Source organism: Orycteropus afer, unplaced genomic scaffold (assembly GCF_000298275.1).
Source record: "Orycteropus afer afer isolate SDZICR_OR568_19922 unplaced genomic scaffold, OryAfe1.0 scaffold00396, whole genome shotgun sequence".
NCBI classification, from domain to species: domain Eukaryota; kingdom Metazoa; phylum Chordata; class Mammalia; order Tubulidentata; family Orycteropodidae; genus Orycteropus; species Orycteropus afer.
The window spans coordinates 2,594,049-2,621,250 of record NW_006921983.1 but is presented as its reverse complement, the minus strand read 5'-3'; the positions used below and the strand labels follow the sequence as shown (position 1 = coordinate 2,621,250).

The window sequence follows — 27,202 nt, the reverse complement described above, 5'->3', positions numbered from 1 at the left end:
AACAGACAAAAACAAAAAAAAAAGAAAAACAAAAATCTGGGCAGGGCGGGGCAGGGCACCTGGCTCCTTCTGAGCACACAGACTAGGATGGAATTCCTGCCAGCCCAGAATGTGGGTGGGAGTGAAGGATGGCCCCAACTCCATTCACCAAGAGGTTCTGGAGTATAAGACTGACAAGGGAAAGATCACACCTTTCTAGTCATTGGCGTCCAGAATGCCTTCACGGTTCATGGCAATTGGAGCCTATTCTTAAATCTCTGGAATCTGGGAGAATGCTGTCACTTTAAATATCCAAAATGGTGTTACTACTTGTAAACATTCAAAATGGTTGCACCCTCCAGACAGAAAAAAGTCCATAGCTCAGCCTGTCTCCCTTTTTGCTGCTTCCCCTTTTCTTCATCAGCCACCAGTGCAGTCCTCCGTGCAGCCCCTGGCTAGCAAGGCTGATTTTTAGGTTAATTCTTAAGTCCTAACACCATTCAAGGAGCTCTGGTAGCATAGTGCCTAAAGCATTTGACTGGTAACCAGAAGACTAGCAGTTCAAACCCACCAGCCACCCCTCAGAAGGAAGGTTGGGCAATCTACTTATGTAGTGATATTGCCTCAGAAACCCAAGGAGGAGTTGCTATGAGTTGTGTTCTACTCTACAACAGTGAGTTAGAACACTACTCAGCAGTATCCAAGCTGTCTGTGCCATCAGGATTGCTGACAGATTGCAACTCCCTGTTTCCCTTTTTGGTGTTTTCATGCAAGTTCTTCTGCTAGTTGGAGTTTAGTCCACTTCTATATCCTTCCCTTCAAAGCTCAGGGCTCCAGGATGATCTTCTGTATCTGTGTTAATTGATCCCCCTTTTCTTTGTTGGAGAGGGTCTGTGCAGTCTGTCTGCTTATTCCGCTGTCTTACCGGAACTCATCAGTTTTTAGTTATTTATTGACATAAGTTTTCTCCAAACTGTCATTTTTGTATCCATCCACATAGTCTAAGCACATGTATCAAATCCTGGATATGTTAAATGTAATAGATTCCATTACAATATATTGGCATTTTAAAATTGTAGACTAAAATTATAGATTAATGTTTCTCTGTTTCAGCGAGTTTCAGCTAGTGAGTTCCATCAAGTTGGAAAAGTAGAAGATAAATCATCAAATTGTAGGAGTCAATGATTAGATCAATGACTAAGAACTGGTCTATGTTATTTATATAAGGGCAGTGTCTTTGAGTTTTATCCATATAGGTAACAAGAAATAGTGACAAAAGAATATATACCTAACTGCTAATGTTGAACATTGCATTAAATGTAATCTTCATTTATTTAAAAGGAGGTTTGGGTTTACAGATTTCAAATGTTTATGGCCAAATGGGATACTGAGCAAGAGATACAAAGGGAAAGGAAACTAGCAGAGGAAACTGGGAATTCTTGGATACCAGAGTTAATTGAAAAAATTGAAAGCAGAGGCAAATATAAAATGTTAGCTTGTTCAACAAGTTATGAATAAAACCCACTGCCGTCAGATGATTCTGACTTATAGCAGCCCTTGGAGCCCTGGTGGCACAGTGGTTAAGTGCTCAGCCAAACCAAAAGGCCAACAGTTGGAATCTACCAGCCGCTCCATGGTAGAAAGATGTGACAGTCTGCTTTTGTAAAGATTTACAGCTTTGGAAACCCTATGGGGCAGTTCTACTCTGACCCATAGGGTCACTGTGAGTCAGACTGTTTTTCTCCCAAAGCATTTTTGTTTATTGAGGTTGCATTCACATTTTCTCATACTCGTATGAGAAATTACTCATATGAGAAATATGAATACAACCCCAAAGGAAGGTTGGGCAATCCTACTTCCGTAGTGATACTGCCTCGGAAACCCAAGGAGGGGTCGCTATGAGTCGGGCCGACTCGATGGCAAATAACAACAACAAATGAAAATACTTTTGGAGAAGAATAATATGAATTACAGAATATATAATATATATTATTCATTACCCTACTCCTACTCTCATATATGAAACTTGAATGAGGCAAGATTGACTATCAGAGTTTCTTAATGAACTTGCCTTCAGTGAGTAAGAAATAATTATTTGTATTTAATGTAGCAGTTATTTATAAGTAAATAGATGCTTAAAAAGCAGTGCTTATCAAACTGTAGGTCACAGTCTATCAGTGAGCTATGATATTAATGCAATAGGTCCAACATTTTTAAAATTAAATACTATATAAAGTATCATAGTACTTTGTGTGTAGTGCAGGTAAATTTTGTTTTGTATAAATTTGTTTTTATTAAGTATTTATATGTACTGGGTCACTGCATAAAATTGTGTGTGTGTGTGTGTGTGTATATATATATATATATATAGTGGGTTGAGAAAAAGTTTGAAAGCTATTACCCTAAAGTACTTGTAAATTCTGTCCTTTTAAATAACTTCAACACTCCTCTACTCCACTACCAAAAAAACAAAATCTCTCTTTCCTTCCCCAGATTTTCTCAGATATTAAGCTTAAATGAATTAGCTATTCAAATTTTCTGGGCTCATTTTCAAAAGCCCCAAAGGAAAAACTAAATTTGTTATACTTAAGCTCAAAGACAATTTATACTTCTGTTCTTTTTTTATCTTTTGAGTGGTATTGTTTTTACATACAACAGAGGTTTAAAGAACACCAATGAAAGTGGAAGAAGGCTTAAACTATGCTTTGAAAATGGATACATTTTAATAGAGGCAGGGGGGCAAAAGTTAGAATGTGCACATAACACAAAGGGTGAGCTAGTACACCAAGAACAAAGGATACAGGGTAGATGAGAGGTAGAGGGCAAAGTGATGAAGTGGTATAAACAGAAATAGAGAGGAAGGGACAAAGTGGGCATAGAGAAAGAAGAAACAGTAGGACTTGTGGGTAGCTGGAAATATGAGATTGGAACAGAGCTATAGATTTGATGTAGGTTTGAAATAGAGCTATAAATGCAATAATCCTTCTCACAGAAGTAATAATGCAAGTTAGGGGAGAGATTGAATTCACAAAGCAAGCACTATAGAAAACAAGGGGACGAAAGAAGGATCCCTAGGGGTCCAAAGCTTGATGCGAACACAAGCTATTTCATGAAGAGTCAGAGGGAGGGTAATAGTGAGGAAAGAACACACTTGCTCTTTACCTGTCAGCTGGGTCTGGTTTTCTTTATCTTTTTAAAAGAAACAAAATACATTTACTTAGTTGGGAAGATTTATTTGCAGAAGTTAAAGAACTCTTAAGAAGAGTGATTAGAGGGTTAAAACTCTGAAAGTAAAGATATAACCAATGTTCTTTAACTGAAAAATATTTTGAAACCTACCTCTCTAAATAATCAAACATGGCCGTGTTCTCTTCCTGGCACTCACAAGACTGATTGCAAAACCCCATAAGTGTTCTACTAGCCTCATGTTTCATATACTAAACAAAATCTTATTCTGTATTATATTTTGGATTCTCAAGATAACCCTATCAATATAAGATATTTTACAGAGTAGAAAATGAGCAAGACCATAGGTAATTAATAGTGGAGTCAGGACAATCGGCTGTGTCTCATGACACAAATTGCATTATGTGAAGGCAAAGTACACCTTGTATTTTCAAAATTTATTATAAGATAATGCATGCAAAATTTAATATATATATACATACATATATATATATATATATATATATATGGTAAAATGACTATGAAATATGTCATTAAAATTTTATAAGAGAAACCAATAAATTATTTTTGAATCAAGAGCCAAAACACTATTAAATATTAGAAAACATTAAGGGCAACTCAGAGAACAAGACAGACTGATGAAGTGAAATCAGTTAAACTCCAGAATACAAAAGAACATGAAAAGTATATTAAAGAAGGTTGAAAAACAATCACAAAAGACTGTCATTTATTGATGTTATTGATGAGAATGAACTACAACACTAGAAATTAACTATCTCTGATGGAAGATACTGCTTAGAAATGATAAATTAGCCAAAACTATATGTTTACTTTGGAGAGTAAGAATATAGAGTCCAGGTTAGGTTGAAACTATTATGCTCGTAAGTGATATTTTAAAACTAGGTAGGAGCTGAGATCTAAAATTAAACCAAAAAACTAAACCCACTGACGTTGAGTTGTTTCCGACTCATAGTAACCTCTCCTTGGGTTTCTGAGGCGGTATCTCTACAGAAGTCGATTGACCAATCTTCCTTCCAAAATCTAAAATTAGGTTTAATAAATTGCTTTCTACATAGTCAGAAGAGGAAAGGTTCAGTGTTCAAGAATAAATGAAGGCATATATTCTTTTTTATCCAGTAAATTATTGGGAGTTTCAACAATTTGCTGTTTCTTTTATGGGGATGTTTGAAAAAGAATTAGGCAGCATTGAGTAAAGGGAAACTTTCCACATGATATCCCTAGAAACGGAAGGTGGTCTTTCACCAGAACTCAACCTCTCTCCCTAAATATCCTTTGCTCCCTGATTCATGCTGTAAGGAAAATGAATTACTTGGATTTTTTTTTTTAATATACAAATATAGAGTTGTAGACTTCTATTCACAGCTTACTTAACTCCCTTTCTTCTCTTTCCCCTCAAAGTCTTACAATAGGAAAAGCTACTTCAAAAATTGCTGATACAAAGCCAGAGCCACCAACTGCTACCAATCAACAAGAGTGTGTCACCCTGAATGCCAGGACAGGGGCAAAGTAATTTTGCAGAAAGCTCTCTTCATATAAGCGAAAACTATCCATCTACTGGTTCAACTTCTTTATCTTCAAGACACATGGTATCATGTGATCTACTATGCCTGGAATGACAGTTTTAGGTACTAGTAATGAGAAATTATTAAATAACAAAAAGTAAACATAAAAGATAAAAAGCAGTTCAAAGAAAGGGTAGAAACTAAACTTATCTATTTCTAAAACTCTTATTGATGATCCCAAGAGGGCCCATGAGACATTCAATAAAATTGGAGCATTGTGAGGGCTTTATTTTTCCCTCCATTTTCACCATTACTGCAAGATATAAATCTGATATCTTCATTTACTTACAGTTCAGAGAATGTGAAAACCTTAAGTTTGTTTTCATTATTTGATGCAAAGAGATTAATTTATTTAAACATGGCAGGAAATGGCCAAATAATAGCCTTTGAATTTACCTTTTTCCAATTTTGTAAATTGTATTGTAATCGTATAAGCAGATTAGAATTTCTGGGAGAGGAATATGTGTTCCAACTTTATAACCTAAAGCTCCATATTAGTCTTGTTCAATTTAAACATTGCCTTGTTCTACTACTTATATCCATAATCACGTAACAATCTTGCCCCTGCAACCACATTCCTAAGATAATAAAAACAAGACAGGAACAGCTCACAGTTCAGGGCACCCACATCCCTCAGATCCTGAGACCAAGGAAGGAACATTGCAAGAGAAATATGCAAATGTAAATTTACTACTTAGATGGCATTTCCTGATAACAGGCCATTTTTGAGGTGTTTTCTAGCCTGCTGCCCATAGTCAGCATTAACCAGTTTTGAAGCCTGCATACCCTTGCCCTCTTTTGCTGCCTGATGAACTAAGATGGTTGATCTAAGACAAGACCAAGACCCAAACCAAGAGCAAACAGCAGAATACACCTTCACAGAAGAAGTCATTATATCCATATTAAAAAACACAGACTCCATCTTAGAAAGAGACTCCACATGCACCTAACCTGAAGGAAGTTGAGGCTTATTGTTAGGAATTTATCACAGCTTTGTTCTGCTTCCTGACTTTCAAAAAAGAGTCATGATTTTATGAGTAACCTGCCTGCATAAGGTCTTTTGAAATCACATACTCCATGACTTTAAAACTATTCTAAAAACCCCTAGCCTGTAGGGCTCAGGAAGACACATACGGTGTTATCTCTGGCCTCGTATGTCTCCACCTTTCAAGGTTACAGGGGAAAAAAAAAAAAAAAAAAACCAAACTCACTGCCATCGAGTTGATTCCAACTCATAGTGACCCCCATTGGGTTTCCAAGGTGGTAAATCTTTATGGGAGTAGATTGCCCAGTCTTCCTTCTGAGGAGTGGCTGTTGGGTTTGAATCACCAACCTTCTGGTTAGGAGCCAAATGCCTTAGGCACTGCATCATGGGTTACTATCCTCTTACTAAATTTCTCTTGGAGCTACAGCCGACTTTCTAGTCATTATTTCTGAACTCAACCTATGACAGCATGATTTAACTAGAAAAGAAAATCTAAAAGTATACCTCAATGGCATTTACCATGTAGGTTGGAAGGCCTGCTTAAGTGGAATAGTACTTTTAGCAGCATCTCAACCACTTTTAAAAAGCCCTAAGAATGAACTGAGTCTCCAAGTTTTATTGCTTCTGTTAGCTTTATTGACCTCCAATGAATCACTTGCATCATTGCCAATGACTAAAAACTCTATATAGGAACTATTGCTGTGGGGTGCCATCAAGTCAATTCCCACTGATGGTGACCACAGGCAACAGAGCAGAACTGCCCCAAAGGGTTATCTTGGCCGTAATATTTGTGGAAGCAGATCACTCAGCCTTTCTACTGCACATCCAATGGGTGGTTTTACAGCTGGAGAATTCATAATCTATACTTACCTTTTCTTCAAAGAAATTTTTCCTTAATTTGGCATCTTTGGGTGGTATAGTTTTCCTTAGATTTTGGTACCATTTTCTAACAACATGTCCTCTCCAATAGGCTTGAATTCTAAAACACAGACATTTGAAAATAACTAAATTATGAAGATTTTAATTTAACAAATATTTCAATACTTATAGAAGTACTGGTAGTTAGGCATATATATAAGTCAGGTACTGTGCAAGACACTAGGGAGATTAAGGTGGCCAAGAAGATATATAAAATCCTTATATCTTTTTAAAATGAGTTATCATTAGCTTGGTTTCAAAGTATATACTTTTAATTTGCAGTGGATTTCTTTCCAAATTAGGTACTGGAATCAGGACTGAATTGTTACAGAAATTCTTACCTTGTTGCACATTTGATTTTGAATAACCGGGCTCCATCATGAATCACTCTGGTTTGATATTGGTTCTTTCTACAGAGAGGGCAGGTTTTTTTATTTGTGAACTTTTCAAAAGCCTGAAGGCATGCCTGAGGAAAAACATTTCATTTAAAATTTTATGAGTAATTACTTATAAACAACATTTTTACATCTAATATAATTATAGTGTTCTTTTTCTCTATTAATTATGAGACTTAGTCCAATTGGGGTTATGAAGTAGAGATGTTTCATCAGATGTTAACACCTTCCTCATGAAACCTGTTCCAAAAATGATATTTTACAAGAATACACATGCAGATACATCAAAAAACTCTGAAAATCAAGTAGTGTAAAGGTAAATCATCTTTGTGTGTAAGACTAACATGCAGTTAAATCAAATGAATTAAGCTATCATTCACTTTGATGTACATTATTAACAACAATATGCTATACAAACATTTGTGGTTCTTTTGTCACATAAAATTCATGATTTTAAAAACAAGATGAAATGTGCTGTAGCCTAAAGTCATGTTTCTAACTATAAATGGTGCTTTGGATAAAATAAATGGCACTTTTGGGGAGACTTTAAAATGAGTAAGACTAGGCTAGATTTCTTTAGGTTACAAGAGTGATGTATTGCATACTTTATTATAGGAGTTAAAACAGGATTTACTTACTCTGTGAAATACATGGGAACATGAAAGCAGCACCTGTTCATGAGAAAACAAGAAAAAAATGTTTGAAGTTTAAATTAGTTTAAAAGAGAAGCAACATAAATGCATTAATTAAAAGAAAAATTCTGAATGCTTAAAAGGTAAGCTGTGTTGTTTGTTTTGAAAAATTAAGAGAGTTGATTAACTTGGTATTTATATTCAGTGCTTAAATTTAGTATAGCACAACTATATAATCTAAACAAGAAATACTAACAACAATCTAAAATCTTAAACACATGGAGGCTGATACAAAGCCATTAAAATGAGCATATATTAAAAAATGAACCAATTAACAAATAGATATATCTCCTGAGAAGGTAATATGAGAAAGTGTAAATTGGAGGGGGGAGAAGAGGGAGAGACTTAGGACACTGAAGGATATGGGGGCCAAGAGAGGGGAGGTAGAGAAATGTTAATACATTTTTTATGGCTTTGTTCACCAAAATTACACTTTTAAGTTTTTTTTTTTTTAAATCACAGCTTTATTAAGATATAATTCTGATACTTTTCAATTTAAATAGCATAAATTCTGAAGACATAGGAAATGCTTTTGTTTTTTAAATGGAAGGAAAGTACGCACTAGAAAACTTCACCTTTCTGTGACCCAAAGTCTCCACCAAGTAGTGATATTCTGAGCTATGACTAAAGACAGAAGCTTAGACTGAATTAAAGAAAAGGTACTAGGTTCTTACTAGAAGCAAGAACCAAGGAAAGGGTGAAACCAGAACTACCAGTATATGCTATTGAGCTGGAAAAAACAAAGGATCAATGGCTAGCAGCCAGCTGAGGGAAAAAGCTTCAGCTACAGTGGCTTTTTTTTTTTTTTTCCTTCCCTCAAGAGAACAAAGTTAAGGAAACCTGTGGGACTAAGGAAGGGGTCGGAGTAGGCAAAGGCATTTTTCTCAAGAATCTTACTTTAATGAATGCATTCTTGAAGACTCCGTGGTTAAGATTTAAATCTCAGATCTACCTAGGCAGCCTGGTTTTGGTAAATCTTTCCACTTTTAAAACCTGGTTTCATGAAGCCCATATCGTTTTCTGAAATGGGAAGTGTATTAGGGGAAAAAGAGACCCCAAATTCAAACAGGTTCAACAGACACATTTTGATTAAGCCTTGGGCAAAACAAAGACAATCATCCTGGATGAGGGACACCATCAGCACGAGAAAGGTGAATGGAGTCTGCTGAGTAATGGCCATGTGACTAACTATGTTGTTGTTGTTGTTATGTGCCGAGTCGGCCCCGACTCATAGCGACCCCTCCTTGGGTTTCCAAGGCAGTATCACTACGGAAGTAGGATTGCCCAACATGATTTTTAAAAAAGGGGCAATCATCAGAAAATCATGACTGGTGGTAGACAGACTCATCAGTGTTGCAGGTGGAACTATAGAAGCAAGAAAAAGACCATGGTTGGGATTACAAGACAGGAAAGGGTTAGAGGGTTGGTTTTGGGTCTTGACTACTTGACTATAGTCAGGATAGGCTGTGACTCATGATTATGCAGCCTGAGTCTTAGCCACAAGGTTAAAAAGAAAACAAAAACAAAAAACACCCAAACTCACTGCCCTTGAGTCGATTCAACTCATAGCGACCCCTGCTTGGGTTTCCAAGGTGGTTTCACTACAGAAGTAGATTGCCCAGTCTTCCTTCCGAGGAGTGGCTGGTGGGTTTGAACTGCCAGCCTTCTGGTTAGCAGTCAAATGCCTTAGGCACTGCACCACCAAGACCCCAACCTTAATTTACATTAGAAAATGACACTCTCAGGCAAGTTTGCCAGTTCTTTGTGAAAGTATAATCTACTTTGCCTTTGAGTTGATTGCGCCCCCTCCTTGGGTTTCCGCGGCTGTTGTTGTTGTTGTTTGCCGTCGAGTCAAACCCGACTCATAGCGACCCCTCCTTGGGTTTCCGAGGCAGTATCACTACGGAAGTAGGATTGCCCAACCTTCCTTCCGAGGAGTGGCTGGTGGGTTTGAACCGCCAGCCGTCTGGTTAGCAGGCAAGTGTCTTAGCCACTATGCGGTATCTCTGTGGAAGTAGATTGCCCAACCTTCCTTCCGAGGAGTGGCTGGTGGGTTTGAACCGCCAGCCGTCTGGTTAGCAGGCAAGTGTCTTAGCCACTATGCGGTATCTCTGTGGAAGTAGATTGCCCAATCTTCCTTCCAAGGAGTTGCTGGTGGGTTTGAACTGCCAGCCTTGTAGTCAGCAGTCAAATGCCAGTCAAATGCTTTAAGCACTAGCCACCAGACCTCCCTACATGGCCATAATGCTGGTTTAATTGTCAGAAAGAAATCAAATGGCATCTGAAATTTATGTTAAGTCTCAAAATGGAATTAGGACTCCCACTGTGGACCACAGCCTTCCACAATGCCAAGCGCTTTAGAATTTAAACTCTAATACAGAAGAAAGGAAGAAATGTTGGAATAAAAATAGAATTTAAGAAGTGCTAAAACCCTTTTGAAACTTTTTGCCAACAAGTCTAAATTGATTAAACTCAGCAATATGTATCCTTTTCTTATCATCACTATTTCAGCTAATAGCAGTCTTTCTGGATGCTCAATTATTCAATCTTTATAATCTTTCAAAGCATTTTATTAAAAATAGATATTTGACAATCTATATTGAATAATATTATATTTGGTATGTTTAAAATAAATATCCATAAATGTCCATATTTGCTATTGGCAAACATTGTCTGACATAGCAAAAATAAATTATACAGTGGTGATAAATACACTAAAATTAGGATTACTGTGATCACTTCAATGATCCGTTTCCTCAGCTGTTAAATGGGCATGACGCCTCCACAGTGATATATCAAGATTAACTGAAAGCATTCTGAAATCATATGTTGGGAAAATACCAGCTTTTGTTTGTAATTAAGGAAAAATCTAAAAAAGGAATAATAACTAGAAATGTAAAATAAAGAGAAGAGTGTTAATCTCTTCTTACCCAGACAAAAATAATAGGATTTAGTGAGAAGTGTACAAAAAAAATATGCAAAGGAAGAAATGTTTGGTAGGATACATTCTGATTCCCTTGTTTTTAATTTTTTTTCTTCTAAATTATATTTATTTTCTTACTGTTGTTGAGAATATACACAGCAAAGCATACACCAATTCCAACAGTTTTTATATGTAGTATTATTTAGTGACATTGATTACATTCTTTGAGCTGTGCAACCATTCTCACCCTCCTTTTCTGAGCTGTTCCTCCCTCATTAATGTAAGGTTCCTACTTAATCTTTAGAGTTGCTGTTGTCACTTCGATCCTATATGAATAGTTCTTGAAAGAACATAATGCTCAAAGCAGATCTTTTTTACTAGTTAAGCTAAACTATTGTTTGGTTTTAAGATGATTCCAGGGGATATTTTTGGTTTAAGGATTAAAGATTATTTCAGGGCAATAGTTTCAGGGGTTCATCCATCCTCCATGGTTCCAGAAAGTCTAGAGTCCATGAGAATTTTTAATTCTGTTCTACACTTTTCCCTTTTTGATCAGGATTTTTCTATAAAATCTTTGATCAAAATGTTTAATAATGTAGCTAGTCACTCTCTAGTTCTGGTCTCACAGCAAAGGAAGCAATTGTTCATGGAGGTAATTAACCTCATATTCCCTATCTTCCTCTGATTCCCGACTGTCCATCTTCCTCTGTTGCTTCAAATGAAGAAAAACCAATTATCATGCCTTGAATGACTGCTTGCAAGCTTTTAAGACCCCAGGCATTACATAACAAACAAGAAGGTAGAATAAACCAAAAAATAAACAACATCGAGTCGATTCCAACTCACAGAGACCCCTTTGGGTTTCCAAGCTGGTAAATCTTTATGAAAGTGGATTGCTTAGTCATTCTTTCTGCAGAGTGGCTAGTGGGTTTGAACCACCAACCTTCTGGTTAGTAGTCACATGCCTTAGGCACTATGCCACCAGAGCTCCTTAGGAGGTAGAACAGAAGCACTAAATATGTTATTAGGCCAATTAACTGGGATATCACATGAAGTCATGACTTTAAACCTCCAAACCAAGCAACTAAATCTCAGGAGGATTTTCCTTGTACATAAGTAGATTCAGCAGCTACTTTCTTTTTTTGTCATTGTTGTAAATATATCGCATAAATTTTGGCAATTCAACTTCTTATAGGTATATAACTTGTTGGCAGCAATTACAATAATTAGCTGTGTGCAACCCCACCCTTAATCAAATGCAATTTTTCCATTACCGTTAACCTTCTCTTTCACCATCCCTCCCACACCGGGTAAACACAAATACACTTTGGTCTCTATACATTTGCCTTTTGTTGTTTTTTATATAAGTGAGATTATACAATATTTGTCCTTTTGTGATTAGTTTATTTCACTCTGCATAATGTCTTCTAGCTCCATCCATACTGTAACATGTATCAAGATTTCATTTCTCCTACTGGCTGAGAAGTATTTCTTTGCATGTATGGACCACATTTTGTTTATCCATTCATCTATGGATGGACATTTAGGTTGTTTCCACCTTTTGGCTATTGTGAATAGTGCTGCAATGAACATTGGTATACAAGTCTCTTTTTGAGTCTCTGCTTTCAAGTCTTTAGGGTATGGACCTAGGACTGGAACTGCTTGGTCACATGGTAGTTCTATTTTCCATTTTTCGAGGAACCACCACATTGTGTCCGTAAGGTTGTTCCATTTTACATTCCTACCAGCTATGGATAGGGCTCCAAATTCTTCACAACTTTGCCAACATTTTTTATTTTCTTCTATGATTATTATTATTTTTAAATCTTAGCCATCTTAATGGGATTGAAATAGAATCTCATTGTGGTTTTGTTTTGCATCTGTCTGATGGCTAATGCCACTAGGCATCTCTTCATGTGTTTAGTGGCCACTTGAATGTCTTTGGTGAAATGTCTATTCAAGTCCTTAGCTCATTTTATGACTGGATTATTTGTCTTTTTGTTGTTAAGTTGTTGAAATTCTATATATATTTTGGTTATTAGGTTCTTGTCAGATATATAGTTTCTGAGAATAGTCTTCCAGTTGGTAGTTTGTCTTTAATTTTTTTGTAAATTATTTTGAAGAACAAAAGTTTTTAATTTTTATGAGGTCCCATTTATTTATTTTGTCATTTCCTGCTTGTGCTTTTATTATTAGGTGATTCATTGTTGAAACATAGGCCTTCCAGTGTTGCCCCTCCTTGTTCTATGAATTTTATGGTTTTAGTTTGCATGTGTAGGTCTTGAATCCATTTTAAGTTTGTTTTTGTGCAAGTTGTGAGGAATGGATCCAGTTTCATTTTTCTGAATATGGAAATCCCACAATTTTCCCAACATCATTTATTGAAGAGATTCTTTTTTGCCAATTGAATCGACTTAGCACCCTTGTGAAAAATCAGTTGACCACAGATGTGTGGGTTTATTTTTAGAATCTCAATTTTATTCCACTGGTCTGTATGTCTACTGGTATACTAAAAACCAAAACCCAAACTTACTGCCATTGAGTCGATTCCTACTCATAGCTACCCCCCTTTGGGTTTCTGAGGCAATAAATGTTTATGGAAGTAGATTGCCCAGTCTTCCTTCTGCAGAGTGGCTGGCAGGTTTGAACCACCAACCTTCTGATTAGCAGTCAAATGCCTTAGGCAATACGCCACCAGAGCTCCTTTGATTACAGTAGCTAAATGTTGTTTTTGTGGTTAGGTACCTATTCCTGTGCAATCCTCACAATTGTTGCCATGGTTGAGCCCATCGTTGCAGACACTATGTCAATTCATCTTGTTGAGGGCATCCCCCTTTTAAGTTGACCATCAACTTTAACCAAGCATGATATCCTTCTCCAGGGCAAGGTCCCTCCTGACACATGACCAAAGTATGAGAGATGAATTCTGGGCATTCTAGCTTCTAAGGAACACTCAGTCTGTATTTCCCCAAAGATAGAATTGTTTGTTCTTCCAGCAGTCCATGACATTCAATATTCTTTGCCAACACCACAATTCAGATGTATCAATCAATTCTTCTTTGTCTTCTTTATTATCTGTCCAGCCCTCACATGCATATGAGGCTGCTGCAAATACCATGGCTTGGGTCAGGTGCAACTTAGTCTTCAAGATGAGATCTTTTTTTTTTTTTTTAATTTAAAGAGGTCTTCTCCAGATGTATTGCTCAATGCAATACATCATTTGATTTCTTGACTGTTGCTTCCCTGGGCATTGCTTGTTGATCTAAGTAAAATGAAATCCTTGAGAAATTCAGTCTTTTCTCCATTTATCATGATGCTGCTTATTGGTTCAGGAGTGAGGATTTTTGCTTTCTTTATATTCAGGTGTAATCCATATTGAAAGTTGAGTCTTTGATATTCATCAATAAGTGCTTCAAGTCTTCTTCCTTTTCAACAAGCAAGGTTGTGTCATCTGTACATCACAGGTTATTAGTAAGTCTTCCTCTAATCCTAATGGTGCATCCTTTTTCATATCTTCATACACTCTAGCTTCTCAGATTATTTGCTCAGCACACAGATTGGATAAGTATGGTAAAAGGATACAACCCTGATGCACACCTTTCCTGATTTTAACTGTGCAGTATCACCTTGTCCTGTTTGAACAACTGTTTCTTGGTCTCTAAGTACAAGTTCCTCACGAGCACATTTAAGTATTCTGGAATTTCCATTCTTCTCAATTTAATCCATAATTTGTCATGATCCACATAGCCAAATGCCTTAGCAAGTCAATAAAACACAGGTAAACATACTTCTGGTATTCTTTTTTTTCAGCCAAGATTCATTTGACATCAACAATGATATCCCTCATTCCACATATTCTCCCAAATCCAGCTTGGATTTCTGGAAGTTTCTTATCAATATAATGCTGCAACCCTTTTGAATTATCTTCAGCAAAATTTTACTTGTGTGTGATATGATAGTGTTCGATAATTTCTGCATTCTGTTGGATCACCTATCTTTGGAATGGGCAAAAATATAGATCTCTTCTAGTCAGTTGGTCAGGTAACTGTCTTACAAATTTCTTGGTATAAACAAGTGAGTGCCTCCAGTGCTATATCCATTTGTTGAAATATCTCAATGGGCATTTCACCAATTCCTGGAATCTTGTTTTTTGCCAATTCCTTCAGTGCAGCTCGGACTTCTTCCTTCAATACCATCAGTTCTTGATTATATACTACATCCTGAAATAGTTGAACATTAACCAATTGTTTTTGATACAGTGACTCTGTATACTCCTTCTATCATCTTTTTTTTCTTTTTAATTTTTTTAAAAATTATATTGTAAATTATCTTTGTTTCCTACAGTGGAATCTGAAATGAATCAGTTGAGCCCTATAATTGTTTCCAACTTTCACTTTCCAATCACCAGTAATTATCAATGCATCTTGATTGCATGTTTCATCAATTTCAGACAGCAGAAGTTGGTAAAAATCTTTACGTTCTTCATCTTTAGCTTTAGTGGTTGGTATGTGAATTTGATGAATAGTATTAACTGGTCTTCCTTAGAGATATATGGATATTACTCTATCACTGACAGCATTGTACTTCAGTATAGATCTTGAAATATTCTTCTTGATGATGAATGTGATGCTATTTCTTTTCAATTTGTCATTCCTGGCATAATAAAGCATAAGATTGTCCTATTCAAATGGCCAATACCAGTCCATTTCAGTTCACTAAGGCCTTGGATCTTTATGTGTTCCATTTCATTTTTTATAACTTTCAATTTTCCTATATTCATTTTTGTACATTCCACATTCTGATTCCACCACTTGTCTGTCAGTTTATTGTACTGTGGTGCCTTGTGTGTTGCTGTGAGGCTGGAGGCTATGCCACTGGTATTTCAAATACCAGTAGTGTCACCCATGGTGGGCAGGTTTCAGTGGATCTTCTAGACAAAAACAAACTCGAAAGAAGGAAGGAGCCATCTGCTTCTCAAAGTATTGTTCAGTGAAAATTTTATGAATAGCAGTAAAACACTGTCTGATATATTACTGGAAAACTTCATGAATAGCCTTGAAACATTGCCTTACATAGTGCTGGAAGATGATCCCCTCAGGTTGGAAGGCCCTCAAAATACAATGGGAAATAGCTGTCCCCCCAAAGTAGTGTCGACCTTAATGATGTGGATGGAGTAAAGCTTTTGGAAACCTCTATTAACTGATGTGGCACCACTCAAAATGGGAAGAAACAGCTGCAAACATTTAATAATTGGAATGTGGAATGTATGAAGTATGAATCTAGAAAAACTAGAAGTTGTCAAAAATGAAATGGAATTCATAAAGTTCGGTATCTTAGGCATTAGTTAGCTGAAATGGACTTGTTTTGGCCATCTTGAATCAGACAATTATATTACCTACTATGCTAGGAATGACAAATTGAAGATGGCATGGCACTCATCATCACAAAAAATGTTTCAAGATCTATCCTGAAGTACAATTCTGTCCAGTGACAGGGTAATATCTGTACATCTACAAGGAAGACCAGTTAATACTACTATTATTCAAATTTACGCACCAACCACCAAAGCCAAATATGAGGAAATTGAAGATTTTCACCAACTTCTGCAGTCTGAAATTGACCAAACATGCAATCAAGATGTATTGATTATTACTGGTGATTGGAATGCAAAAGTTGGAAATGAAGAATCACCAGTAGTTGGAAAATATGGTCTTGGTGATAGAAATGATGCTGGAGATTGATGATAGAATTTTGCAAGACCAACAACTTATTCAGTGCAAGTATCTTTTTTCAACAACATAAATGGTGGCTATACATGTGGACCTCGCCAGATGGAATATACAGGAATCAGATGAACTACATCTGTGAAAAGACAGGATGGAGAAGCTCAGTATCTTCAGCCAAAATAAGGCCAGGAGCTGACTGTGGAAGACCATGAATTGTTCCTATGTAAGTTCAAGTTGAAGCTGAAGACAATTAAAACAAGTCCACAAGGGCCAAAATATAACCTTGATTATATCCTACCTGGATGTAGAGACTATTTAAAGAATAGATTTGATGCATTGAACACTAATGATTGAAAACCAGATGAATTGTGGAATGACAACTAGAACATCATCCATGAAGAAAGCAAAAAGTCATTAAAAAGAAAGGAAGGGAAGAAGAGACCAAAATGGATGTCAGAAGAGACTCTGAAACTTGCTCTTGAATGAAGAGTAGCTAAAGCAAATGGAAGAAGTGACAATATAAAAGAGCTGAACAAAAGATTTCAAAGAGAAGCTCGAGAAGACAAAGTCAAGTATTATAATGAAATGTGTCAAGACCTGGAGTTAGAAAACAAAAAGGGAAGAACACATTCAGCATTTATCAAGGTGAAGGAATTTAAGAAAAAATTCAAGCCTGGATTTTCAATACTGAAAGATTTTATGGGCAAAATATTTAATGATTCAGGAGAGATCAAAAGACGAAGGGAATAGAGAGATCACCTTACCATAAAGAATTGGTTGATGTTCATCTATTTCAGGAGGCGGCACATGAACAAGAGCCAACGGTATTGAAGGGAGAAGTTGAAGCTGCACTGAAGGAATTGGAGAAAACAAGGCTCCAGGAATTGACAGAATATCCATTGAGGCGTTTCAAAAAATGGATGCTGTGTTGGAGGCACTCACTCGTCTATGTCAAGAAATCTGGAAGACAGCTACCTGGCCAACTGACTGGAAGAGATCAATATCTGTACCCATTCCAAAGAAAGATGATTCCACAGAATGTGGAAATCATCAAACAGTATTAATATCACACTCAAGTAAAATCTTGCTGAAGATAATTAAAAAATGGTTACAGCAGTATACTTACAGGAACTTCCAGAACTTCAAGCTGGATTCAGAAGAGGACAGAGAACAAGGCATATCATTGCTGATGTCAGGTGGATCTTGGTTAAAAGCAAAGAATACCAGAAAGATGTTTACTTGTGTTTTATTTACTATGCAAAAGCATTAACTGTGTGGATCATAACAAATTATGGATAACATTGAGAAGAATGAGAATTTCAGAACACTTCATTGTGCTCATGAGGAATCTGTACATAGACTAGGAGGCTGTCGTTCAAACATAACAAGGGGATACTGCATGGTTTAAAATCAGGAAGGGAGTGTGTCAGGGTTCTATTTCTTCACCATACTTATTTAATGTGTATGGTGAGCAAATAATCTGAGAAGCTGGACTATATGAAGAAGAACACGGATCAGGATTGGAGAAAGACTCATTAACAACCTGCAATATGCAGATGACACAACCTTGCTTGCTGAAAGTGAAGATGATTTGAATCCATACAGCCTGCAGTATGGATTATATCTCAACATAACACGAAAATCCTCACAACTGGACCAATAAGCCACAAAATGATAAATGGAGAAAAGATTGAAGTTGTCGAAGATTTCATATTACTTTGATCCACAATAAACACCTATGGAAGCAGCAATCAAGAAACCAGATGTTGTATTGCACTGGGCAAATCTGCTGCAAAAGACCTCTTTAAAGTTCTGAAGTGCGAAGATGTCTCTTTGAGAACTAAGGGGCGCTTAACCCAAGCTGTGGTATTTTCAATCACCTCATATGCATGTGAAAACTGGATAATGAATAAGGAAGACTGAGAAAGCGTTCATGCTTTTGAGTTGTGGTGTAGGCGCAGAATACTGAAAGTACTATGTGCCAGAGGAACTAACAAATCTGTCCTGGAAGAAGTGCAGCTTGAATGCTTCTAAGAAGCAAGAATGGCCAGACTTTGTCTCACCTACTTTGGTCATGTTGTCAGAAGGGACGATTCCCTGGAGTAGGATATCATGCTTTGTAAAGTGGAGGGTCAGCACAAAAGGGGAAGGCCTTCAACAAGATGGCTGCACAGTTGCTGCAACGACGGGTTCAAGTATAACAAGGATTGTGAGGCTGCCATAGGATCGGGCAGTTTTGTTCCGTTGTACATAGGGTCATTATGAGTTGCAGCTGACTCTACAGCACCTATCAACAACAATGTTTAGATTATTAATGGATGTTTTCAGATTTTAAAAAACATTGTCCTTTTGATTCATGCCACAGTTGAAGGTCTAGAAAGCTTTACTCCATCCACATCATCAAGGTCATCTGTACTTTGAGTAGGTAGTTCTTTCCCAGACGTATTTTGAGTGCTTTATAATCTGAGTGGCTCGGGTTCTGTCACTATATCCTACTATATGTTTCTCTGCTATTCATAAGGTTTTCTTTGGCCAATTCTTTCAGAAGTGGACATGGCTACATCCTTCTTTGCAGTCTGTCTTAGTCTGGAAGCAAGCTCCTTTGAAACCTCTTCTCCAGGAGTGCCCCTGCTGGTATTTGAAATACTGGTGGCATTTGTTTGTTGTTGTTATGTGCCGTCGAGTCAAACCCGACTCATAGCGACCCCTCCTTGGGTTTATATCTTCCAGCATATTAGCAACATTATATTCTTCTCTTTCAACAGTGTTTTAGCTATTTGGAGGCTCTTGCCATTCCACATAAAGTTGAAGACTGTTCTTTCTTTTTTTGGAAAGAAGGCCATTGGAATTTTGATCAGGATTGCATTGAATCTACAGATCCCATTGGGTAGTACTGATATCTTAATAATACTAAATTTTTCTATCAATGAACATGTTTCCATTTATTTCATTCTTCCTTAATCTCCTTCAGCAGTGTAATGTAGTTCTCATTATATATGTCCTTCACATCCCTGTTGTTGATATCGTTTATTTTTATATGATGTTGTTTATATTTATTTATAAGAGGTATTTTATCCTCTTAGATGCTATTGTAAATGGAAATGTTTCCCCAACTTCCCTTTCAGATTTCTCATTGCTAGTGGATAGCAATGACTTTTGTTTGTTGATCTTGTGTCCTGCAAATTTGCTAAATTCCTCTATTAGCTTTAGAAGTTTTCCTGTGGTCTTCGGGATTTTCCATATGCATAGGATCATATCACCTATGAATAGAGATAATTTTATTTCCTCTTTTTCAATCTGGATACCTTTTATTTCTCTTTCTTTTTCCCAATTTCAAGGGGAAATCTCTCAGTTTTTCCATTAAGTTTAATGTTGACTATGCTTTCCATATAAGCCTTAAATCATATTGAAGAATTTCTCTGCTTTTCCAACCTTCTTTAGAGTTTTCATCAAGACTGTGTGTTGTTTTTTATCAAATGTTTTTTCTGCCTTCCAGAGGTGACAATGTGATTCCTTTCCTCTGTTCTATTGATGTGTTATATTATGTTGATTGATTTTTTCATGTTGACTCATTGCTGCATTCCTGGAATAAATCCCACTTGGTCATAGTGTAAACCAAAAAACCAAACTCACTGCCGTCGAGTTGATTCAACTCATAGCGACCCCTCCTTGGGTTTCCAAGGTGGTATCACTGCAGAAGTAGATTGCCCAACCTTCGTTCTGAGGAGTGGCTGGTGGGTTTGAACCACCAGCCTTCCTCTTTATATGCTGTTGGATTCTATTTGCTAGTATTTTGTTGAGGATTTTGGCATCTGTATTCATAAGAGATATTGGCATGGAGTTATCTTTTCTTTTGGCGTCATCTGGTTTGGCTATCGGGGTTATATTTTTTTATAGAATGAATTAGGGAGTATTCTTTCTTTATCCTTTGGAAGCGTTTAAACAATATTGATGTCAAATCTTCTCTAAATATTTGGTAGAATTCCTACTGAAGCTATGTGATCCAGGATTATTTTCCCCTTTTAGGGAATTTTGATGACTGAGTCAGTCTTTTCAATTGTTATGGGTTTGTTGAGACTATTTCCTCTTTAGTGAGTTTGGGTATAGATTGTATGGTAAGAATTTGTTTGTTTCATCTAGGTTATACAGTTTGTTGCCATATAGTTGTTCATAATATTCTGTCATAATTCTGTTTATTTCTGTTGGGTCAGTTTTAATAGTCCCTCATTTTAAATTTTGATTAATTGCACCCTTTGTCAATCTAGCTAAAGTTTTGTCAATTTCATTAATCTTTTCAAAGAACCAACTTCTGTTCTCATTGATTCTCTCTATTGTTCTGATCCCCTCTTAAACTATTCAACTTTAGTGTTTCATTCTTCATATAAACAATCAGGCTAAATATTTATATTATTATTGATAAAGAATTTGCTGAGGCCTAAAGATTCCCGGAGGAGCTCTGGTAGCATAGTGGCTAAAGCACTTGACTGCTAACCAGAAGGCTGGCGGTTCAAACCCACCAGCCACTCCTCGGAAGGAAGGTTGGGCAATTCTACTTCCGTAGTGAGACTGCCTCGGAAACCCAAGGAGGGGTCGCTATGAGTCGGGGACGACTCGACAGCACATAACAACAACAACAACAACAAAAATTCCCGGTAGCTTCATTAACTCTTTTGCTACACTACAATACTACATTATTCTAGATGGTAATTCTGTTTTTTAAAGGTTGAAATCTTTCCAAAATACCTAAGTTACACATATGAAAGAGTAGGTCTTGATGGAGAACTGGAGTATATCTATGTTTAAAATAAATTATGAATTAAAAAATATTAAAAACCAAATGTTTTATAGTTACGAACTTACTTGTTAATGATGAAACTTAATAAAACACTTAAAGTTGAGTGTTTATGTGCCAGGGTAGTAAGGAAAGCCTGGGGTTTTAATTATATTTGCTGTATTTTTTTCAGCAAATATCTGAGTGCTTGCTATGCAGCAAACATAATTATACATTGTGGAAAATTATTCTGAGCAACCATTAGCTCTAAGAATGATTCTAAAAATATAAGTGCCCCTAATTTCCAGGAGATTACAATTTAGATTGTTGTTGTTGTTGTTATGTGCCCTCAAGTCGGACCCGACTCATAGTGACCCTTCCTTGGGTTGCCGAGGCAGTATCACTACAGAAGTAGATTGCCCAATCTTCCTTCCGAGGAGTGGGAATTTAGATAGGCTGACAAAATATGACAGAGAAAACCTACAACATGGATTATATATTATGTATAAATTCAGGTTAATGCCATAACTCTTATTATGGTAAAGTTTCACAAATAAAGATGACAAAATACTTCAAATTCTTTAAAGATTCTACAAGTTTTTTGAGGATATCAAGTATAGTTTTTTCTTTTCTTCTATGACTCAAATTTCCAAACAACTTTAAAATCTTTGTTTTCTTCTTTCCTGCTCTGGGATAAAAGTGCTTCTCTATATTCTCATATTAGTTACTTCCCTCACTTTTTTCTGAGGGAAGGGTGGAATGGACGAATTTCTTTTGTACAAACTTTTATACTTGAGAATTAATATGTTATGGCAAATAAAACTGTTTAATGAGTGTTTAACTCTTTCTCACAAACATCCTTTAATTAATGGAGAGGAGAATGTAAGTATTTTAGGATCATATAGGAGAACGAAACTAGAAAAAAGTGCCTTGCATCTCAGCTCAAATCAGTATCTGTTCACTAGAAAATATCCCACTAAACTCATTTATTTATCTTTTTCATGCTAAATACCTGGGGATGCAATTCAAACTCTTCTTTACAGATTGGGCATGGCTGCATAGAATCCCCTTGTGTGATAGATCTTTGTTTCACTTTTTCCCATTCATCTGTTGAAAGTGGCAATGGAGGAGGTTCAAACAGTCCCAGCTTCTGTGCTAAAGTTAAAACAATACAAAATATGAGTTAAACTATATTTTACAATATGGTACTCAAATATCATTTTAATGACATTATTTTGTATACAAATATGACAGTAAATATATAAAAAAGTGTCAGCTCCCAATGCTTATCTTCACAGATATAAAATTAAATGTCATATGCATGAAATAAGAACAAGAAGTTACGACAAAGGACACTGAGAGTACAAAAAAGAAAGTTCTTCAAAATTGTAAAATTTAGGAATGGTAAAGTTAGCTGAAATGCTTTAAGAAAAAGGTAAGCTAATATCATAGAAAGTATGATAAAAAGATAAAGTAGGAGATGGAAAATTAAAGTAAAGGATCAGTCTGGGAGGTGTGACGTAAGTTAGATTTAGTGACTTGTTTCCAAGGAACAGATTACAGAAAAGGAAAAACGGAGAAACCTGGCAAACACTACCATAACCAAGTGATGAAGGTTAATGTTATCAGTGATAAGACACGTGGCTATCATGTATCCTAATATGATATTCGGTCTAGAATATCTGCCCAATCTGTAAAGAAGAGTTTGAATTGCATCCCCAGGTATTTATCATGAAAAAGATAAATAAATGAGTTTAGTGGGCTATTTTCTAGTGAACAGGTACTGATTTGAGCTGAGATGCATCTCACCTCTCTGGTATTCTTCCCATAAACCTATAATCTCAGTCTATTTTTCAGAAAAATGTTAGACAATCCCAAATTGAGGAGCATTCTACAAAATATCTGAGCAGTATTCCTCAAAGTAAAGACTGAGAAACTGTCACAGACCAGAGGATACTAAGGACATGTGAAAATCAAATGGAACGTGGTTTCCTGGATGGGATTCTGGAACAGAAAAAGTGGAAAACTTGGTGAAATCCAAATAAAGTCTGGAGTTTATGTAATAGTAGTGTTCCAACAGTGGCTTCTTAGTTTTGACAAATAAGCCATGGTAATGTAAAATGTTAACATTAGAGGAAAGTGGATATACAGGTGGATATTCCATACTACCTTTGCGGCTTTTCCGTAAATCTGAAGTTCCTAAATATTTTAAAATATCAATAGTAAAAGCAGAACTTTAAAAATAACTCCAAAACAAAAACCTATGTCTGAAAACTAAAATATATGTGGATCAACAACTTGGTTTAGGAAAAAATAATAAACAAAATTAAGAAATATAGTTATAACAGCTGAATGACCATGAAAGCACTACATATGTATTTGCAGGATAGAACTAAAATAGCAGTTTGTGGGAAATGTATGGCACTGAAAACAATGATCAGAAAACAAAATATTTGGAAGCAAATGAACTAAGCACCTAATTCAAGAAGCTAGAAAAAGAGGAAGACACTAAATCTAAGAAAAAAAGAGAAAATCCCAATGATGAGAGCAGATGATCAAAAAAACAGAAACCCAAAAAGAAAATAAAACCTAAACCAGGTATGAAATAAAATTAGTTTTCTGAAAAGAGATATTTCTGCCAAAACTGGCCAAGATAAAAAGAAAGGAAAATGCAAACAAAATATAGGAAAGAAAGAAGATAAATAATCATAAATATAGTAAGTTTGAAAAAAAATAATAAAATAATGTATTTTTAAAATTGCCACTGAGTCAATTCCAACTCATGACGACCTTATAGAACACAGTAGAAGTGCCCCACAGAGTTTCCAAGGCTGTAATCTTTACAGAAGCAGACTGCCACATCTTTTTCCCACAGAGTGGCTGGTGTATTCAAACTGACCTTTCAGTTTGCAGCCAAGCATTTGACCACTGCACCACTAGGACTCCTTTTAAAAAGAGTATTAAGAACAATTACCTTCCAAATACATGTGAAAATCTAGATGAGATTAATATACTTTTGGAAAAATACAAATATTAGAATTGTCACAAGAAGAAACAGAAAACTTGGATTGACTAATAATAATTACCCTCCCCAAGTGGGCGCTCTGATGGCACAGTGCCTAAAGCATTTGACTGCTAACCAGAAGGCTGACGGTTCAAACTTACCAGCCAGTCCTCAGAAGGAAGATGGAGCAATCTACTTCCACAGTGATACCACGTTGGAAACCCAAGGAGGGATCACTATGAGTTGCAATCTACTCAACAGCAGTGAGTTTGGTTTTCGGTTTGGTAAGTATAGCTAACCAACATCTAATTTCCCATCTTGTTTACTAACTTGAAGCGCAGTACTGTTTGGAACCTCAGCCCTAGGAATGAAACATGACATATAAATAGATAAAAGCAACTTTGTTATCATTTCAAGTGAGATGTAAGGAAAAGGACGGCTTTTGGAGAAACTTCGCTCCTCTCCCTTTCTAGTTAGTACCTTCACACTGAGGACCTGATACTTGGACTGTGCAGCCATCTGTGTATGTAAGTGTGGTCATTACCAGCACAGTGAACATGGCAAGTTAGAAAGAGCTTTCTCCTTGCACACACATTGTTAAGGTACTGAACCAAAACTGGGACAAACTACCCCTGGACATCAGAGTAAATAGACAACAAATATTGTTAAGGTTTAAGATACTTTCAGTGCATTTTCCTATACTTGTAGTCAAATGAATCTTAACTGATAACCTCTCTCTACCCCAACTGTGTATCTCCCCTAGGCCAGAAAAGGCCACACCTAATGACTTTCAAGGTGAGTTTTCCAAAATATTCAAGGATTATTTCTCCCTATATTTTACAAACTGTTCCAGAATATCAGAAATGAAGGAAAGCAGCACAACTTATCTTATGAAGTTAATGTGACTTTGATATTAACATCAGATAGGGATAGTACAAGAACACCATAGTCCAATAAAACTTATTGCAACATATATAAATATCCTAATATATACTAGTTTTCAGAATCCAACAGTGGAATTACAAGTTCATTATGATCAATGAGAGTTTCTTCAAAATGTGCAAAGATTCAACATCATAGTCTATGAACATAATTTGCCATATAAATGAACTAAAGGAGAAAGATCACAAATATAATCATATCAATAGCTGCAAAAAAGCATTCAATAAAGTATATGTATTTATGATTAAAAAGCTTATAATTTGTTAAAAGGGAAATTTCTTAATTAGATAAAGGCCATCCACGGTAGTGTGTTGCGTTGCATTGTACCAAACAATTAGCAAAATAAAACAAAAGGCAAACATTATATACATGGAGAAATTTTAAATGTTAGTTTCAAAAACAAGACAAGATTTCCAGGTTGACGTTTGATCCTGACCTGATCAAACTGATATTAAGAAACTAAAAATGAGAAAAGGGCACAAAAATGATTTTTAAAAAAAGAGACAATGATTATAATTTGATGATGATTATGATTTTGATTTTGATTATTTTGATTACAATGATGATGATTAGTTAAAGACTAAAGCAGATGATGTGACAACATTGCAAGTACATAACTTCTGCCAATCTATTTATCATTATTGTTGTTAGGTGCCATTGTCATTTCCTACTCACAGTCACCCCATGTACAACAGAACAAAACACTGCTTGGTCCTGCCCCATCCTCACAATCATTGTTATGTTTGAGTCCATTGTTGCAGCTACTGTGTCAATCCATCTGTTTGAAGGTCTTCTTTTTTATTGATCCTCTACTTTACCAAGCGTGATGTCCTTCTCCAGGGACTGGTCCTCTTGATAACATATCCAAAGCACATGAGATGAAGTCTCACCATCCTTGCGTCTAAGGATCATTCTGGCTGTTCTTCCAAGACAGATTTGTTTATTTTTCTAGCAGTTCATGGTATATGCAATTTTTTTTTTTTTTTTAACCAACACCATAATTCAAAGGCATCAATTCTACAGTTTTCCTTATTCATTGTCCAGCTTTTACCTGCATATGAGGCAACTGAAAATACCATGTCTTGAATCAGGCATATCTTAGTCCTCAATGTGATATTTTTCTTTTTTAACACTTTAAAGAAGCTTTTTTTGGAGATTTGCCCGATGCAATACGTCACTTGATTTCTTTACTGCTGTTTCTATGGACATTGATTATGGATGCAAGTGAAATAAAATCCCTGACAATTTCAACATTTACTCTACTTACCATAATGTTGCTTATTGGCCTGGTTTTGAGGATTATTCTTTTCTTTATATTGAGGTGTAATCCATACTGAAAGCTGTATTCTGATCTTCATTAGTAAGTGCTTCAAGTCCTCTTGGTTTTCAGCTAGGAAGGCTGTGTCATCTGTATATCACAGGTTGTTAATGAGTCTTCCTTCAATCCTGTTCTTCATATAGTCAAGCTTCTTGGATTATTTACTCAGCACACAGATTGAATAAATATAGTGAAAAGATACAACCCTGACACACTTTTCTTGAATTTTTAACTATGCAGTATCCCCTTATTCTGTTTGAACAACTGCCTCTCAGTCTACATTCCATTTTCACATGAGCACAATTAAGTGTTATGCAATTCCCATTCTTTGCAATGTTATACATAATATGTTATGATCCACACAGTTGAATGCCTTCACATAGTCAATAAAATACAGGTAAATATCTTTCTGGTATTCTCTGCTTTCAGCCAAGACCTATCTGACATCAGCATTGATATCCCTCATTCTAAATCTTCTGAATTTGGCTTGAATTTTTAGCAATTCCCTGTCAATGTACTGCTGCCAACATTTTTAAATTATTTTCAACAAAACTTTTCTAGCATGTGTCATCAGAAATATTGTTAGGTAATTTCTGCATTCTGTTGGATCACCTTTCTTTGGAATGACCACAAATAAAGATCTAGTCAGTTGGTCAGGTAGCTGTCTCCCCAATTTTTTTTTTAATATTAATTTATTTATATTTGGGTGAAGATTTACAGAGCAAATTCACTTTCCATACAGCAGTTCACATATACTTTGTCTCATGTCATTGACCACAG

The 27,202-nt window shown here is 36.1% G+C and overlaps 1 protein-coding gene across 1 annotated transcript in view; it reads right to left on the bottom strand.

Moving 5' to 3' along the window:
* Window positions 1-27,202, bottom strand: part of RNF32 (ring finger protein 32) — a 114,759-nt gene that overhangs the window by 24,354 nt on the left and 63,203 nt on the right. Inside the window, exons 3-6 of the mRNA XM_007953477.1 lie at window positions 22,171-22,313; window positions 7,685-7,717; window positions 6,993-7,117; window positions 6,604-6,712 (exon numbers count right to left, since the gene is read on the bottom strand). Of these exons, the coding sequence (XP_007951668.1) occupies window positions 6,604-6,712; window positions 6,993-7,117; window positions 7,685-7,717; window positions 22,171-22,313 (410 nt within the window). The remainder of the gene's footprint in view (window positions 1-6,603; window positions 6,713-6,992; window positions 7,118-7,684; window positions 7,718-22,170; window positions 22,314-27,202) is intronic.